General features: G+C 38.2%; 1 protein-coding gene across 4 annotated transcripts in view; it reads right to left on the reverse strand.

Moving 5' to 3' along the window:
* Positions 1-6,118: 6,118 nt before the first annotated feature.
* CDC14A (cell division cycle 14A) overlaps positions 6,119-19,866 on the reverse strand; it is a 155,713-nt gene continuing 141,965 nt past the window's right edge. For 3 of the 4 annotated variants that reach the window (XM_087446652.1, XM_087446627.1, XM_087446618.1), the window contains 2 exons: positions 8,617-8,738; positions 6,119-8,121 (listed from right to left, as the gene is read on the reverse strand). In XM_087446652.1, the coding sequence (XP_087302778.1) occupies positions 8,073-8,121; positions 8,617-8,738 (171 nt within the window). In that variant the 3' untranslated portion in view covers positions 6,119-8,072. The remainder of the gene's footprint in view (positions 8,122-8,616; positions 8,739-19,866) is intronic. The other variant, XM_004420778.3, reaches the window with a different exon arrangement.

Below are 19,866 nucleotides of genomic sequence, written 5' to 3' on the forward strand. Positions count from 1 at the left end.
TGGGCTTAACAATGTGTGCTCCAACCTGAAGCTTTAAAGTGCTGAGAACCGTCTTGCTTGAGGTGTTTCTGGTGTTACATTTTGATGCGCTCTTTCACAGCAATCAGGCCATATTGAACAGAGACTGACTCCATGTAACAGGGAAAACATTAGGAGAAGGGCTTTGCCATTAAGGCTGTGTTTACATCTGGGCTGTACCTCTTTGCTAGCTGTATGACCTTGGGCAAGTCACTTTGGTTCTCCACTTCTGTTTCCTCCACCTAAAACCTCTCAGGACTATATAGGAAGATAGCTTATAGATTTATTTATAAATTTATGAAACTTAATACATTGGCTGTCTTACAGTAATCAATCAAGAAAAAATTGTCTTATTTACATTACCCCAAGGCTTAACAGCTTTTGCAGGTCTACAGATGCCAGGCTGGAAATCTAAATGGGATAATTTGAGCTGACAAAATGTCTTGCTCATAGGTCTTTTCTTTAGACTATTTTGCCTGGTGATTTTGAGTATCACCAGATCTGTCCAGGGTAGCTCAGCCTTGGCTTCAGGCCAAATGGGAGGCCTAGGGGCCTCTGAAACTTTCTCCACACAAGCAGCCCTGTTGCTTTATGAAAGAGTGTTTTAAACTTCTCTTTATTTTTTATGTTTTCATTTTTAAAAATCCAGGTCTTTCTTGACTTATTCTTAATTTATTTCAGATTATTCTACCTTACCCTTTTATTTATTTATTTTGTGTGTGTGTGTGTGTGTGTGTGTGTGTGTGTGTGTGTGTGAGGAAGATCAGCCCTGAGCTAACATCTGCCAATCCTCCTCTTTTTGCTGAGGAAGACTGGCCATGGGCTAACATCCATGCACATCTTCCTCCACTTTATATGTGACACCGCCACAGCATGGCTTGCCAAGCAGTGTGTCGGTTTGCGCCTGGGATCCGAACCAGCGAACCCCGGGCCGCCGCAGTGGAGCGTGCGCACTCAACCACTTGCACCACCGGGCCGGGCCCTCTACCTCACCCTTTTAAATCTTCAATTCCTTGGTTATATTATTTCACTGCATTTTATTCTTTAGATTTGCCATTTATTTTAAGCAGTTTATCAATTTAGATATTTTATTATTTAATTTATATCTTTATTGTTTAAAGTATGTCTTTTTTAAAACCTCAATGTTACCTTTATTTTAATGCAATCATTATATTTTTAGCTTTCATTTTTTTCAATACTTTTTTACTTTAATATTTTTGAAACTGCAATATTTTAAAAACTATTAACTCATATTTTTTTTTCTTTTACTTATTAAATAATGGGTAAATATTAGATGCAAAATTTTTAAACTAATTCATCTCTTAAAGAAGATTCTGGGAGTTTTTCCTACTCTAGTTTGCCCTGAAAGGGTCTGAAATATTGAAGATATGGGGTCTACGACCAACAGTGTTTAGGAAGAGAAAGCTGCCTGACTTCTGAATTCATACATTTAAAAACAAAACGGAAACCAGAACTCTGGCCCATCTGGAGCACTGGAGACCCAGAAAGATGGAGCTCCCATCTCCTAGATCACAACTCCTCCCATCTGCAAAGAAGTCTTCTGAAAAACAGGGACTTTGGGTCAACTTCTTAAGGTAAAACTGCAGATTAATTTAAATGGCCTTTAGTTACTACAAAATTAATTGGCTAAGATACAGAGTGTACAAAAAAGTGTTTACACAGCAGGCCTGAGACTGGTGTCCTTAGAAAGGCCTGCTTTTGAGGTTGCCCTTGGCTTCCACCTGGGACCTTACAGCTCCCTACACTGATATCAAACTGCCTCTAATGATGAGGGTGGTTCACTGTGCCTACCGTGTAAATAAGAAGGTTGATGCAGAATTCCTGCTTTCCTTGTGCGAATCTGGGATTTTGGTTTGCAAAGTTTGTAAGCAGAGGGTGCTTACATGACCAGCCCCCCATAAAAAACCTTGAGTGTTAAGTCTCTAATGAGCTTCACTGGTAGGCAGCACTTCACGTGTGTTGTCACCACCAGTTGCTGGAGAATTAACCTCATCTTGTACAACTCCACTGGGAGATGACTCCTGGAAGCTTATACCTTGTTTCCTCCAGACCTCACCCCAGGCACCTTCTCCCTTTGCGGATTTTGCTTGGTACCCTTTCACTGTAATAAATCTTAGCTGTGAGTGCAACCATATGCTGAGTCTTGTGAATCCTTCTAGCAAATCATTGAACTTGGGGGTGACCTTGGGGGAGCTGACAAACAGGGCTTCTCCTAGCTCTTGACCAGGTGAAAAATAATTAGTTCCTGACTTAGTAATTGACTTTTATCTCACCTCCCAACCAGATGGGTGAACTTCTCCTCTTTTGGTTTACCTTAAAAATTAGCAGTCCTAAGCACCTGTCACTTAAACAGGAATCCTTAATTAGGGCTAATTTTCCCAACAGATTTGACTTTAAAATAGATCAAGCTATTCTAAAGTCTCAGTTTGTCAGCTTGGTCGATTATCAAGGTCTCTCAGCAGTCTCACTTCTTGTCATGGCAGGATAGCCATCTCGGGGCCAGCGTCCCTCATTCAGCCTCTGGTGCAATATCAGAAAGAGAACTGCAAGGCTGGTGCTCTGTGGTGATGGGACATGAGAATCTCTGAGCCCAGTGATTCTGCCACCAGCGTCTCTACTCTGTTTTACGGTTTCTGCAGTGTTGCCATTTGGCGTGGCCCCTGGCCACTTATTTCTTGATCATTGAAGCATGTGATCTAAGTGGCAAAGTAAGCTACTGGCTAGCTCTCAAGCAGCAGGAAAAGTCTGGGATTGGCTGTTATACTTGTGAAAGAAATTGGTATGAAAAGTGGCCAAGGGAGAAAGAGGAAGTGACTATTACATATTTTCTCAAATGAGGAAAACCTAGGCCTACCTGCCCCTGCTGGTCACGCTCCGCAGCTGCCGTGTTACTTTACAACCCAAGCTACATGAGCAGCTAATTGGTTACATCTTTCTAGAATTAAAAAAACTGCCTGGAACGTGCCTCTTGGGGTATGGTAGCTCTCTTAGAATGTGCAGTATGGTATTAAAAGTCTGTCTGTCTGCAAGAAACCTAGATTTTTACAAATGGTTCCATCTCCTCCAGAATTTTACCCTCTTATTTTTTTGGATGAAGACAAGAATGGACTGGTTCCCTTAATCTCAAGTCTCTCGGATCCCTGTGTCTTCCAAGTTTTCTTTTCAATACAAAAAGGCATATGTTATACTTTACAGCTTAATCTCCATCAGCTCCCAGTAAAGGCCAGATGTATTACTAGATAGATAGAAGGATGGATAGAGAGATAAATAGATAGATACTTACATAGACTACCATTATACTATTCTGATCTCTGGTTTCAATTTGTCTTTTGAACTCTCTATTCCATGTACCCGACACAATCATTTTTGGGGATCTGAATGTCAAGACTGACAACCTCACTTGGAGATAATCTCTTGTTTAAAAACAATTTTTAAACCACTTTATTGAGGCATGATTGACATACAAAAAGCTATACATATTTAATGTATGCAACTTGATGAGTTTGGAGGAAAGTATACATCTGTGACACCATCACATCTGTGATGGTGTCACAGAATACCAAAAACATATACATCACCTCGAAAAGTTTCCTCCCATTCTCTTTATTTATTACTATTTTGCTGTAAGAACCCTGAACGTAAGATTCACCCTCTTAGCAAATTAGTCAAAGGGTACAAAGTTTCAGTTATGCAAGAGGAATAAGTCCTAGAGATCTACTGTATAGCATAGAGCCTGTAGTTAATAATAATATATTGTATTATTCTTAAAATTTTGAGTAAAATAAATCCCAATGAAGAATTCTGGAGCTGACTAAAAGTGTGTATTTAGTGTAAATTTGGCCAAACTAGGAAGAGACGACCAATAGCCTGTGACATTTGAGAGGCCTATTTATCTCGGTTTTAAGACTCAATATCAGTTGCCTCAGAATTTGTTTCCAAAGCCCCTTCTCACTCCTCTATGGTATACTTGCTCCGTTCTTTGAAGCCACATTAAATCCTTTTGGAAGAGAGCCATAATATAAATAAACAAAATACATTTGATAGGTTGTTACCCTTGAATCAGAAGTTTAATGTAAATGTAAAACATTTGCAGCTGGAGTCATTTCTACAGTTACTACCTTGCCCTGTTTGTCACTTGCAGTTCAATTTCTCAAAAAAATTTGGTCACCTTGATTCAAACCAAAGGATAGATAGCAAGCGGTGATGTAAGTCAACTCTATTTTGGTGGTATGCGGTTAAAGCAAGACATGGTGAGTGAAAAGGTCGGGTAACTTATGTTTGTCCATTTAAAACCAGTTCCAAATAACTGTATTTTGCATTAAAAGTAGTCCTTCAATATAAGTTTTTACTTGCACTTACCAAAAAAGTTTAAAATTCTCTAGAAAAGCTATTTTTCTCCTTCTTGATATGATTATCATAATTCAATCCATAAAGAAGAAACTGGGTGGGAATATATTAACATTTCAATGCAGCCCAAAATAACTTAATACAATTATTTTCTACTTTCCTTTCCATGCCATAGGTGCCACCCCTATGCAGCCTATGTGTAAATAAAGGAGTTTTATCTCGTGCTGTAAATTATATCTTGCTGTAATGGGAAATCTCCCTAATTAATCTTCCGAGGAGACATGCAGTGACCAATTCTTGCTTCGCTGAGTGTTGCAAAGAGAACTGCAAGGCATTTGCAGGCATCAACTCTGCCCCACAGGGCACTTTGGGAAAGAGCACAGACTTCTTATGTGACATGAAACACCACAGAGGACTGTTCAGCTTATATACCAACAATTGAGTTGAGTAGAAACTTTTAATATATGGATGGTTTAACATGTCACCAAGGAAAGTATACAAATGAGAATGATTTTGAAAACACAGTAAACTCATGTTCCTGCTGTTACTTGAATCACAGCTGAATACATATATTGGGTAGACTCTCTAGGTGTGTTTTGAGATTTACAAATCACTTGACATCTAAGGGTAGCAAAACCACATGAACTCAATGACCAGTAGGTGAGAAATTTGTTGAATTAGTTAACTGATTTTTTTACTATTTTTTTCCTAAGAACTGAATCTGTAGAAAAAGATTTTCTGCCCTTCTAGACAGGTTCATGAATTCATAAGAAATCTCCTTCTCTAAGATGTGGCCCCATGACAGCCATGGTACCCCAACTGCCTCATACAGTGTTGTAACGACAGCTAATTGGCTGATTCTCAACTCAAGAAGTGAAACTACCTTCCCACCCACAACCTTTCCTATGTGTTCTGAAAAATTTTAAAAGACAAAAGAGAAGGGAAAACACTCAGAAACATCACAACCCAAAGAGATCCAGTTTAATACATAAAATATTTCCAATACGTAGTGCAGCTTCTTCCAAGCTGGTCCTTCAGGGCATAGATCTGATTTGTTTCTATAATTTCTCCTTTAAAAAAAAAATCGCCATTCACGGGCTGGCCTGGTGGCCTGGCGGTTAAGTTCGCGCGTTCCGCTCTGGTGGCCCGGGGTCCGCAGGTTCGGATCCTGGGCACAGACCTACACACCGCTCATCAAGCCATGCTGAAGTGGCGCCCCACATGGAAGAGCTACAACTCCACAACTACAATATACAACTATGCCTTGGGGAGAAAAAAAGAAGAAAAAGAGGAAAATTGGCAACAGATGTTAGTGTAGGACCAATCTTCCTCAAAAAGAAAAAGAAAAAAAACGTGATTCTTTCTCCAAAGGAACTGATGACCAGTGTATCATACAATAGTCATAAACGACCAAGCAGGACTCAAAACACTGGTCATGATCAGTGTTTTATTAACAGAAAGGAAAATTACAGAGAGAGAAAGACAGCAAGAGCCTGACATTATCTGACTTTTATGAAATTTGAAGTAAAAGATTTCTTCGTGCTTATTGTCATGTATTTCAGGAAATGGCCACAACCTGGAAAGTCAATAAAAGGTAAACTAAAAATCCAGAACAGAGATCTTGAGAAACTCAAAAGGCACCAACCAGATTGGATCAAATATAAAATTATAAAGAGACTTCAGTACATTAATAACTCAAAATCCAAATTATAAAAGCAAGGGAAAACATAAATTGCATAAAACTTTTATTATTTATTAGCAGTGTATTCTTCTACACTTTAAAATAGAACAAAATATCTTTTGGAAGGTAAACTATTCATAACAAAATACATGTCAAACACTTTTTATTATTGGAGTAGAATTACTTTACTATATACTTTCTATATTATATACAATCACTTCTTGGTTTGTCTATGTATGCACATGTGTATAAATAATTTTAAGACATACACATGTAGATACATATGACTAATATACACACATAATTATGGAAAATTTACAGTAGACAATTTTACAATCATTTTAATAGCTGCACACAAATTAGTGCTCACAGAACTAAAATGGTCAATATGGTTCCCTTCCCCCCACTTCCCAAATGTCATCTGAATTACTTTTCACTCATAATTTTAAAAAAATACGATCATCTTCCTATACAATTAACCAATCTTTTGTTACAACAACTCATAATAAAATATTTTACTATTTCAGCTTTAGAAAAAGTATACAATTTAATTCCACTTATTTTCATTTTTGATTCCTAAAACATACAATTCATTTTTTCATCAGTTTAGTGCAATTATTTGGTACTGTAGTTATTGAAGGTTAAGTTAACAAACCTGAGTCAAACATTCATTCAAATGCCTTTTGTAAAACGTAAAACACGAACAAGATGTTTTGCTGAAGCAAGTATAATAGTCTCAAGGTACCCCCTTCTAATAAATACATTATAAATAACTCAATGGTTGAGAGTAAAGCACTTCATATGAATCCATTTAACTGTCTCTGAGTAGTCCATTCGTAAGCAGCACGGAAGAGAACTGGGATCTAAGGCTCCCCAACTCCCCAAAGAAATGAAGCCTACAGGCTTCTGGAGGCCTAAATTCAAGATTACACTTACATGAAAGGGCTGTGAGTACCTATATGGAGTCCCTTCATTTTCATGTTAGGTTTCTGATACGCTAGCTGATGCGTTAGGGGTTTGTAATCTGTTTCAAGCATAGCTCCTTTAATACAGTGAACTACTTAGCAGCATCCTTCTCAGTTTTATCTCTTCATTGATTTGAAACTGGTGCCAGACCATGTGTGATTACAGGGAACAACCACGTCGTACCAAACGCAGAATATTCTAATCGAGTTAAGAACTCTTTTGAGAGGAAGAAAGAAATAAAAGCATTTGGAATGTTGAGTCATTTCATAGAGAAAAACCACACTTTCAGGAGAAACACGCAGCGAATTCTGATCTTCAGCTGGATGTTAAATTTTGTTAAAGCCCCCAAGGATGCCAAATTAAATGGCTCAGAAACAAAAACAAAGGGAAAGGAAATGGTCTAAATCAGCCGAATCAAACGATTATACTCTTGATAGAGATAAACTTGGATAAACAGGTTAAATTAGACCGACTTCCCGAAAGAATGAACTGATCTACCATCATAGTGGGAACATAAAAATCACTTTCAAAAACATTCTCCCTTACTTTTTCTTAATAAAGAGGAATTATTTATTCATTATAGACAAAACCATACTAAACAAATTCAAAATACAAATTTTTGGTAGCAAACAGCAAGAAAATCTAAGTCAAAATATAGTCTAGTTTTTACATAATTTTATATATTTATAAATTTATCAAAATAGTCTTTTAAAGTTCACAATACTTACATAATGTAACACTGTACACGTCTATGTAATAACAAATGTATTACCGAAATACATTAAAAATAACCTTTCAAAATACCAAAGTCAACATTAAAACTCTCTTAAAAAGTGTTGATGTCTCCACAAACATAGTTTCAGTGCATTTATAGTAGTCATTAGCCAGAGTTTTCTGATTTCAAGTCTCTCGAAGGTCTTATCTTAGCGCTTTCTTTAATTTAAGGTAAGAAGGCAGAGGTATTCTCCCGGCAAGCAGCTGCTCTCCCTCTCCATTGCTCGTCCAGATGAAGAAATTGTGTCTAAGGGTGGAACAGCTCTCACTGGAGTGGCAAGGCCTTAGTAATGAACATATTCAGACTGAAGGGACTGTGTAGGGGAGAGACATAAACTGAGGTTAAATTCCATCACATACAAAACTTCTAGTACATCATCCAGCTCCTTCCTTCCACACAAGGCAGTTTGCGTCTATTATATAAAAGATAAATAAACTAAGAAAAAAATAGTAAAAGATGAGGGAAACAAACCATTTGCAAAGAATGAGATATTTAATTACGTAAAGTGATTATAAGAAAGCTTTATATTTTAAAAGGCTTACTAGTTATTAATAGTGATTAAAATTAAAAATTAATTAAAAATTGCACTGAACTAATTTTTAAGTTTTTGTGCAATAATATTGAGTTTTACTCAAAAGTATTAAATGACATTTGTGACTAAATTGAAGATTATTAGAATATACTTTGAGAAGCTGTACCTTTTTTTTTTTAATTCAATACATATCAAATGAATGTTGATACTTCTAATGCAGTAGAATTAGCAGTCATTTAAATAATTTCCTTAGGAATGCTTGGATTTAATAAATACCTTACGAATCTTTTCCATTTAGGGGAACACAAAGCACTACTAGCCTTGAAATCTGATCTTAAGACCCAAAAGCTTTGGTGCAGAAGAGTCTTGCGGTCATAAAGTAATAAACAGCAGACAACCTTCAAGAAAAATAAACAATGCAAGGTCCTCCCACATCATATTAGATAATAATATAAAAGGAACATGATTGAGATATGTAATCAGAATGCATTGATAATAGACATAAACTAGAAAAAGATAAAGAGAAGTAGAGAAAATTTGCCAAATAGCTATTTTTGAGCAGCAGACAGCAGTTACAAAGAAGGAATATAAATCAGTCTAAACATTAACAAATTTTTTTGCACAATTTTTCTAATCAAATACCTTAGATCAACAAAATTTACTTGATTTGCTACTAAATGCTCTTTTCTCTTCCCTCAACAATTATTTCTCAAGTTGATCTGCAGCATTTTATTAATAGGTCTTATTAATTCTGAGACTGGCCCATTTTGTTGATGGTACAGACATCAGTGAAAACGAATCTGTCCATTTCGCAAATAATTTACAAAAGGATTCAAATGATCTTTTTTTATCTTCAAAATCCCAGTGAATTTTAAACCCTATCAACAGCCACGTACTAAGTAAGTATCTGTCAACACCGTGAGTCAAAAAGTTATGGTCCCTGCTGTCAAAGGGCAAAAAGACCACACTGTCATACAGACATAAAACGAAAGACAAATGTGTCAACATTAAATAATAATATACAGAAGGTAAGAGTAACATTGTGCACAAGCAAAGGATTAGGCAAGAGGTGGTGAGGGCAGATTTGGGGAGGGGAGGTCTCGAGGCTGCAAGTTTCAAGGAAGAGGTTAAATACCAAGAGCTGCTAGGAAGAATGGAAAAGGTTTGGCAAGTTGATTTTCTCGCTATAGGATGTGGTTTATGCTTCAAAACAGGAGAGATGATCAAGAATTAGGGCACTATAATATAAATATACCTGAACTCACAGAAAGAGTAAAAGAGGTAAGACTGAGACAGCCCAGTGAGACTGGTCCAGTGCCTTGAAGCCCACATACATTTAATTTGCAGGACATCAGTTGCCATCCCAGCAATTAGAGCTTAAAAGTGGACTATCGTTTTTCTAGCTGCTTCTTCCCAGTTTTTTCTAAAGTCTGCGAAGTAGGCAGAGAGGGCAGAGCCAGGTGGTCTCCCCAGCTGCAAGAATCCCACACGTGCACGCTATACATCGGCCAACGCTTTCTCGGGAATATTTAACTTTTGCTTTTGTTCTAATTAGAAAAGTTACACGTTATCACTAACAGAAATTATAAAGCTCCTCAGATTGCTTGTAAATTTAGAACAAAATTGTTTCTGCAAGCACCTCCAAAGTTCCACCAATTCTCAATAAGCAGAGATGTGGCAAATGAACAGACACTAGGCAGGTGACCTTTGTTAAACTAACTTTCTGCCAGGGTAAAGTATTTTATATATGCGTCAATATATAGGGAGTAAATGTGTGTGTGTACATATATTTTTTTATGGAATCGTGATACCCACTGAACAGGAAAACAGAAATAGCCTAGAATAACTTGAAGGATTTCTATCATTCACATGAAGTATATATTCATTAGTCTTCTGGCAGAAGCCTTTCCTTACATACAGCAGAAGCCATAAACTCTGGCTGGTGTTTAATCCAGCCTTCAGATACCGTTTACCACAATCCCTACTGCTTCCTTTCCACCACCCAATTTGCTCACTTATGTTGCCTAACTGGCTCTGCAGGCGTCTGTAAACAAATGAAGACATGATTGGGCCGAAAAAAGGACCTTCTGTCATGCTTGTTAATTCATTCAACAAACAATTACTGAACATCAATAGTCTATATTAGGCACTGGGGGATAAAAATACGATATCCAAGTTCTCGAAACAAAACATATTACATGGTTTCTTTATATGGTGTAAAGAAAGTAAAGGAAATGAGATCAGTAAAAAGGGTTTAGCAAATTATTCTGACATCAGTATTTTGTTAACAAATTATCTCCCTTTCATTTTCAATCTAAAACAAAAATCTTAATGGAAGCGGACTTAGGGAAGAAAGAGAATTAAAAGTTAAAGTCTACAAGACCTATTCACTTCAAAAAATCATAACTAATATTTCAAGGCCTGTTCACTGGGCAAATAATAGTGTGGGTGGGATGATGGTAACATTTAGATTTCAAGCACCACACGCTTACATGATGGGGTTGTATTGAGGGTCTCTGCTTCATTTGTTTTCCAAATATACATAGATCCTAAAGTTACTAATACCCCAGAAAACACACTAGCCAGTTATTAGCATTTTTAATTTTTATAGTACAAATTCAAATTTATTTTGTGCTCTATAAATAATATCATTATTTCTGTTCATTTTATTATTCAAAAAATAGATTAATTGAAGTACAACTAACTGGAATCCTTAATAAATCAGATATATTACTTAACGGGTCAATTATTCTGCAATAGATACTTATTGAGTACTTTCTATACACCAGGCACATTTTATATGTATTAACTCATTAAATGCTCCAGACAACTCATTTTACAGATGAGGAAACTGAGGCACAAAGCAGTGAAGTAGGTTGTCCAAGATCATGCAACAAGGAAGTGATAAAGCTGGAATTTGAACTCTGGCAGTCTGGCTGTAAAGCCCAAACTTTTAGCCACCACAATACGTCTCAAGATACTTCTAGCATTTGTCCTGTGATCACTACATATTCGGTTGAATATTCTCTCACCCTGACACAGACAAATAATAACTTGAGGCAAGGTACGACGCTGAGTAAGCAAAGAAATATTAACTTACAAAAAAGAATGTAATATTTATTACTGTAAAGGAGATATATATATTTTAAATGATTTTCAATAGGACTGAATCCAAAAGAATTTTCAAGAATATTCTAAAAAGACATTTTCTTTATAAGAACACTCATGCTTAAGTATTCTGATTAAAGTTTTAATTCTGTTTGGCCAATGGTTTTTTATCATTACCCTAAGAATTAATACCTAAGGCATCTGAAATACGAAAGAAAAAAAAAAAAAAACCTCAGCAGTGACAATGGATACAGTTATGAAGAAAGTGAGCCTGAGGTATAAATATTATTTTACAAGGTAGCACTAATTTATATATAACCAACAGATTTTAATTTCTCAAATAGAATATTCAAGTTCATGTGGCCAGTAAGTTCAACAGGGTTATAGTGAGTCAAAATCAGATCAAGTTTATCACGAATATATGGTATTCTTATGGTATGAATACCATAAAACTAATAATATAGCAATATTCAGCCTGCAAAATAAGGATAAAATTACCTTACACTTGCAGCCCCCAAAATTTTTATGTCAAAATATAAGCTTCCATCAAGAAGTCTTGTTCCCTGAAAGCAGTTAGATTTGACATAAAACAAAGTGTTAGGTAAGGAGATCAAGACAATTTGTTCTGTTCTGGAAATCTGCTACTAATCTGTTTTGGCAGATGTAGGTAGTGACTTTAAAAATTTAGCTATTCTGGAGGTGTTTCTTTTTTAAACAGCCCAGTTACCTAATCATGGTAGAAAAATGTCTAATAATTATAGATATAAATACTGTACAAATGGTTAATAAATAAAACTATAAGTTGACTATGAAAAACAGCGAATTGTAAAGAATAATGAAAGATTAAGGCCTTTGCCAGCAAATGAACGAAACAATGTCTTAACATGCAAATAATTTGGACCAAAGGACCCTATGAGCTGGAATGTTAGTGTCCTACTAGGTCAAAATCCTGCCTCAAAATTGCCATGTGCTTTTGCCACACTGACTTTTTCTTTCCTGTATATCCCTATTTTCCAAAGTCCCTTAAGGAAGAAAAAATAGTCCACTAGTTATCCTTGGTTTGAGTTCTAACTACAGAGGCAAAAACTACTTTAAAAAGTGGTTTTAATGGCACAGATAATTAAAAGAAAAAAAACACGTTTGGCAATACAGTATCTTATTTTATATATAACTCCAGTGTTTTAAGTGTTAATGAACAAATGAGGAAAAATATACACACTGGGGAAAAATAAGTTTACCTCTGCCTCTACACTCCTGGGTGTTTTACGGCTTTGCAATAGAGTTTCCAGTTTTTGTATTGCTTGTCAGTTAACAATACGTAAGATGTGTACATTAATATATATTTCCACAAATATGGTTTCACCATCCTGAAAGTATTTGCCTTTGCTAACATAATAATACTTCTCCAATAACACTAGTAGAAACATAGCTGGATAAAGTTTTACTGGCATCATATTAACACAAAAAGACTAAGGTTTGTGATAAAATCAGCTTTGAAAGAGGTGTATACATTTTTCTATAGTGTTCTCTAGGCATTTCAGGGACCCCAAGATTTAACAAGCCAATTTTGGTTAATTAAAATGCTATATAAAATATTCTTTCACCTTCCTACATGAGTTTCAATAGATTCTTTTTTTCTGGGGGAATTTAATCTGTGCTTTTCAACAATCAGAAAGAGCTCAATTGTTAGATGACAGATTGTTGACACCCAACTTGACTCAGCCAATCATTACGTGAGTGTTTGCAGTTCATCTGAATGCCAAAATTATATTGATGCAAGCTCCGTGAAAATTTATTTTCTCTTATTTTAGTAAAGCCACATTTCTAGAAAAAAAATAAACTCTCAGATTACTCTATGTTAAAGCTAAAGCTGGAAACTTGTTTTGCTTTTTATTGACGCTTCCTTTGCTAACAGTGATAACGGGTTCCCAAGCCCCTCAGCTCTTTGCTTAACAGTCATGAACCTAGATATATCATCCAACTTTTAGTTCAGTAAGTATTTATTAGGCACTTGCTATCTTTGGAACCTGAGAAAACAAAGATGCCTCTGAGAAGCTTAAAAGCCAGCAGAGGAGAGAGAATCAGGTACAGCTGACTACAATATGAGAGCAACCGGCTGGGGCTGGGGGGTCGTGGCGCGAACCAAGTCCCATGAGAAGGAAAAGGCATTCTCCCTGGATGGGTCACAAATGCTTCATCAAAAAGATAACTAGTGAGGGGCCGGCCCTAGTGGTTAAGTTCAGCACACTCTGCTTCGGCAGCCCAGGTTTGGTTCCAGGGCATGGACCTATATCACTCGCCAGCAGCCATGCTGTGGTGGTGACGCACATACAAAATAGAGGAAAGACTGGCACAGATATAGCTCAGGAAAAATCTTCCTCAGGCAAAAAACAAAAAGATTGGCAATAGATGTTAGCTCAGGGCCAATCTTCCTCAGCAAAAAAAAAAGTAACTATTGATCCTGGCCAAGAAATACAAAACCAAGCAGAGACAACAGGAAAAGCAGAGTGAACCACATGTGCTAGGGTTCAGGCATGAGGCCGGGTGTGGCACTCTTACAGAATGCCAGTCAGGGTGCCGGTAGAGCTGATGGAGAGGACACGGTGGGGGGTGCATGCTCCCACGGGGAAGGGCCCTGAATGGCAAGCCAAGGGATCCAGACTGGACACCATAGGCAAAGTGGAGACACTGAAGAATTCTGAACACAGAAATGCTTTAATCAGCTGTGTCTTAGAAATCTAACACTGGCAGCAGTACAGAGGAAAGATTAAAGGCAAGAAATACATAAGGCAGGGAGAAAATTTAAAGAGCTATTCCAACAGTCCATGAAGACCTTAATTAGGGCAACAGTGGTGAGAATGGAGGAACAAAAACAGACACTTCAGAGTCATAATAGTCCGTGAAGACCTCAATTAAGGCAGCAGTGATAAGAATGGAGGAACAAAAAACCGACATTTCAGAGAGGGAACTGATAAGACTTAGCGGCTGGATGTGGCAGAGGGAAAGGCAGAAGTAGTGTCCAAATGATTACAAGTTTCTAGCTTGAATGACTGGACGCATAAAGATGCAATTACTAAGCCAGGAAACAAAAGGAGGAGCAGGCAATTGAAGGAGCATGTATTCTCTCCCAGGTAATGCCCATGGGAAGTTAGAAATGTAGGTCCAATGCTCAGGAGATGGTTACCCAGAAAGGTGTGGGCCAAGGTCAGAGCCTTGGGAAAAATCATTAAGGGCAAGCAGAGGAAGACAAACAGGTAACGATTTAAGGGGGGAAAGGAGAAATGGGAAAATAATATTCCAAAACTCAAAGGAGACAAAAAAGAGAAACAAAGGGTGGTCAATGTTGCCAAAAGCTGCAGAAAGACTAAGAGGAATGAGAGCTCACAAGAGAACATGAGATTTGGCCTTAAAGAAGTCAGAGGCAAACTGTGGGAGAGACTTTTACCAGAATGGGGGCCACCTCTCTTGTTCCAAGTTCGGCCATAAAGGAGACACTGTGAGAGGAGACAGGACTGAGGGAAGCTATCGGTAAGAGCACCCTCACCAACTCAGATGTACCTGTTTGCACGTGAGAAGAAAGGCAAATGGAGGGGAAGAGACTGAGACATAAGAGAGGAAGGAAGAGGATGGGGCAACTCCCCAGAATAGTTTGGAAAGAATAGTACAGGTAGGTAGAGTTACCATTGGAAAATAGTAAGATTTCTTTTCATCTAAAAGGAGAGAAAAAAATGACAAGTCCAGACGTAGATAAACTTTAAGTTAGAGAAGAGGATAGTTAGGGGAAATGACTCCTGATGAATTCTATGTTCTCAGTGGAACTCAAGGCAAGGTCAACCAGCCCTGGAGGTTGGCAGAATTGTGTTGATGAAGAATGTTAAGAAGTTTTGGAACAGCCAGTATGGGTAAGAGAAAGGGAATCAAAATGGGATAAGTAAACTAATTATGAGCACTAAAGGGCCAGGTAAATTAGAAATTCATTTGAAATGAATTGGCAAAGTAATGGGATTTTCTCCAACAATGCTTAGAAGAGAGAGACTAGGAACAGATACAAGATGGTTGAATTAATTTAATTTTGGAGGCCAGTGATAAAGTGAGACTTTGGGCAAGTCACTGCCTCTCTGAGTCTTCATTTCCTCATCTGTAAACTGTGGGTTAAATAAATAAGATAACGTATATATAAAGCACCTAATACAATGCCTGGAACCTAGGAGGTACTCAATAAACTTATAGTGGTGATGGTGATGATAATGATAATGATTAGAAAAATGTTACGATTGTCGAGAATGTTGGCAGTAGCCTGGTAGCTAAACAGTAAAGCCAAAGTCCTCAAGGAATGAAGATGAGTAAATGACAGTGATGAGGACAAAAGGAGCAGCACGGCGTTAGACTTAGACGGTGTTTTCAAAGGAGAGGAGAGTGTTGAAACAAGGTGTCTAATGAGAAGTCAGAATGCAGCCCTTACCTCTTAAGTATAAAGATTTGGGAGCTACCAGACAGTAAGCAATTTGAACTTAAGCGGTGAGTAAGGGGAAGCGGGTTGGAATGGGGCAAACTTTTTTTGCTCACTTTCACATAGAGACATCTTGATTTTCTCTTTTGGTTTACTGCTTGCAATGGACTTAACGTTTGTACCCTCCCCCCCCCCTCCCCCCCCGCCCACTCCACCACCAAATTCATCTGTTGGAATCCTAACCCTCAACATGATGGTATTAGGAGGCGTAGCCTTCTGGAGATAATTAGATCATAAGAGTGGAGCCTTGAATAGGATTAGAGTTCTTATTAAAGGGATCCCAGAGAGCTCTCCCACCATCTTACAGCCATGTGAGGATACAACAAGAAGATGGTAGTCTGCAACCCACAAGAAGGCTCTCACCAGAACCTGATTATGCTGGCACCTGATCTCTGACTTCTCAGCCTCCAGAGCCAAGAGAAATAAACTTCTGTTGTTTATAAGCCACCCAGTCTATAGTATTTTGTTGTAGCAGCCAAGCTCCTTAAGATACTGCTTTTTTATATCCTTCCTTCCCATTCCAGTAACTTCTAATCAGAGACTGAACCTGAGGATGCTGAAGCATCTGTGTAGCCCATGGAGAGGGTGACCTCATTAACATCATAGAAGGCTGAGGGGCTCACAACGGTCTGACCGAGAGAGAAATATCTGCTTCTACGGATAAAACAGTTCTCTCCCACACATACCAGCCATCTGAGTTTAGACAGTCACCATCAAACAGAGCCTGTGTCATTTACTGAAGACTTCTATTAGGGGCAAATCCAATGATTTTACAAGTAATGTATACGTGGCATCTATGCTCGTTTGCACATGCATGCACACCCACATGTATGTGTGTCTGTGCAATAAAAATATTCCTTTCTGGGTTAAACATCTTATACATATACATAGTAAATTTCAAATTTTTGAAAGAAATAAATGACCTAACTTAATGTTAGAAAAGATGATAGTATGGAATAAATAAACCAATAACCAAATAAGTAAGCAGAGTCCAATGCTAGATGCCATGAAGATAATAAAAATTAGAGACTATGTTTTCTAACATCATGTTTCTAACCTCAAGTTTACCAACCAACTCAGTATCATCCAAAGCCTACATCTATAAGCAAGGTAACTCTCAATCTGAAACAGGGATGACGAAGGCCAAATGACCGATACAGCTAGGACACCTTCAGAAAAAGTCATGATTGCTATGGTTGGGTGAGGTCAAGGAAGGCTTCACAGAGGAGGAAGTAGGATTTAGGCCAACTGCTGATGGGAAGGAGTCTGAGAAACAAAGGGAAAGAAGAAGGTAGACCAGGTTGGAAGCATAGCATGTAAGAAAATATGGAGGCAAGAGGAGTAGGGTGCTCTCAAGGACATGAGAAGCTCCAGATGGCAGAAGCAGAAGATTCATGCCCAGGAGTAAAGGGAAATGAGTGTGAAAAGCTGGTTGAGGAAGAGTCAAAAAGGCCCTGAATGGCAATCCACAGAGACTGAACCCACTTCACGTCAAGATTGGAGCTGAAAGTTATGCTCCAAACTACCCACTTTGTGTAAAAATCAAATATTTTTAAAATGTGAGGAAGAAAAGGCACAGTAGAATGCAAAAGTAAAATAAATATCTTTATGGTCCAGAAACAAACCAAGACACAGTGGCAGGCTACAGAGCTGGAAACTGGTGGAGGTGACCAGGTATTCCATTCCTGGGGGTACACAGGCCAAAAGCCCCTGGCCTGAAAGCGGAGCTGGGATCAGGCTCTCCCATCTGTGAAAGGGGCTGAGAGAAGCTGCAACCACTGCCCTCCGGCGAGGGTTTATGCAGAGCTGCTTCCCTGCCTGAGAAGCCGGGCTGCTGAGCTCAACAAGGGAAGAGAGCCTGGGTCATTAAGATCTGAAGACCTAGGGGTCAAGTAGAGCCAAGAAGAAAGCCAGTAGATGAGGAGGGAAAAACACAGAGAGAGGGCAGAGGAACAAAAAACTCCCAGTGTGAACCTACAAACGAAAATTCCAAGACACATAGGGAATATGAACACCAAGAGAACTGACAAAGCCTGCAACCAGCAGACAAATTCTCACAGGCTGAAATGCACATAACAAAGCAATCTCAAAATGACCTATCGTCTGAGATCCTTAAGGTGAAAAAATGAAGAACAGCCATAAAAAGAACAAGAAATTAAGAAACAAAAATAGGTAGGTCCAAATAAGAACAGATGGCTATCATAAAGAATGAATTATAAATGGGAAATGAAAGATATAGCCTTTAGATATCTATTTTAAACACCTACCACAGTATATACATGACAGAATGTAACCAAAAGAATATGCTTTTTGGAGTCAAACTGACCTAGGTTCAAATTATGGCCCTGCTACATATTTGTGGTACAATACGGAGCAAAATATTTAACCTCTCAAACCCTCAAGTTATTTGTCTTTAAAATGGAAGCAATAATTCTTACCACATTCATTCATTTAAATATCTAACCATCCCTATATCCATTCAAGAAATACTTAATGAGTGCCTACTATATGCTAGGCACAGAGCACACAACTATAAAAACCAGAGGAACTGTCCCTGCCCTCATAGAGCTTACAGTCTAGTGAAGGATACAGACAAGTGAACAGATGATTAAAATGCAGAGTGAGGGGCCGGCCCGGGGGGGCAAGCAGTTAAGTGCGCGCGCTATGCTGCGGCAGCCCAGGGTTCGCCGGTTCGGATCCTGGGCGTGCACCAACACAACACTTGGCAAGCCACGCTGTGGCGGCGTCCCATATAAAGTGAAGGAAGATGGGCATGGATGTCAGCCCAGGGCCAGTGTTCCTCAGCAAAAAAAGAGGAGGATTGGCAGATGTTAGCACAGGGCTGAACTTCCTCACACACACAAAAAAAATTAATTAATTAAAAAAAAATAAAAAAATAAAAAATGCAGAGTGAGATGCGTATTGCAATTAAGACCAGGGCGGGGTGTAGATGAGCTTATGGGGGAAGCACCACGACCTAACGTAGAGTTGCGGGGTCACATAAGGACAATGTAGATGAACAGCAATTCACTGGAAAGTCTCTTAGAAATAAAACAGAGCAAATTCCAAGACAGATACCTGAAGTAATTTCAATTTAATAAAATACTTCCACCCCACCCACACCATAATCACACGTCCCTCATTTCTTAAGCATTTCAAAACTCCTCTGAATCTCAGAGAGGAAAAACTGATCTTTTACAGTAAGTAGGTCAACCGAAATGAAACCTTGCACATTGCACTAGGCAGTAGAAACTTCAAGACTAACAGAAGAGGCTAAACAAACAAAAATAAGCCCTGACTGTTTCTCAACATTCTGTCACAACCATAAGGATTCCTTAACATTTGTTCTTGTTTTCTATGTTAAAGTATTTAATGACAGAACAAGGAAATCATTTTTACATATTTCTGGGGGCTGAACTGCTGCATAAAGTGAGAGAGCAATTGCAGCTTTCAAAAGAGATGCTAATTGCAGCTGTTAAAATATTAGACTCCCTCTAAACACTCGTCACCCCCACCCCCTAGGAGTTTCTGGGTCTTTCTTAAAGGTATTGGGAGGATACTGCCAAATAGACTTCATTTCCTACCTAAAGACTTAAATGCATTTTTGTTGAGTGATTTATTCCTAGTTCTTCAAGGGTCGTATGTCCCACATCTCCAGAAGCACTGGGAAGGACCATCTTATTTAGACAAGAAACCCACAGCAACTAGAAAAGCTGCATTGGACCAATGAAGGAAAAAACTCACAACCTCCTACTCTATTCCACATAAAATGGGAATTTCCATCTTAATTAGACTTTCTGCCAGCAAGCCAGCAGGGTCGAGGACTTGGAGCCCTCCCTCTCACAGAGGTTTTCTAGGCAAAAAAAAGGAAGGAAAGTCAGCTATAGGAGACCTGCTCCTTCTGACTT

Source organism: Ceratotherium simum, chromosome 2, assembly GCF_057802395.1.
Source record: "Ceratotherium simum simum isolate JZ-2026a chromosome 2, ASM5780239v1, whole genome shotgun sequence".
NCBI classification, from domain to species: Eukaryota; Metazoa; Chordata; class Mammalia; order Perissodactyla; family Rhinocerotidae; genus Ceratotherium; species Ceratotherium simum.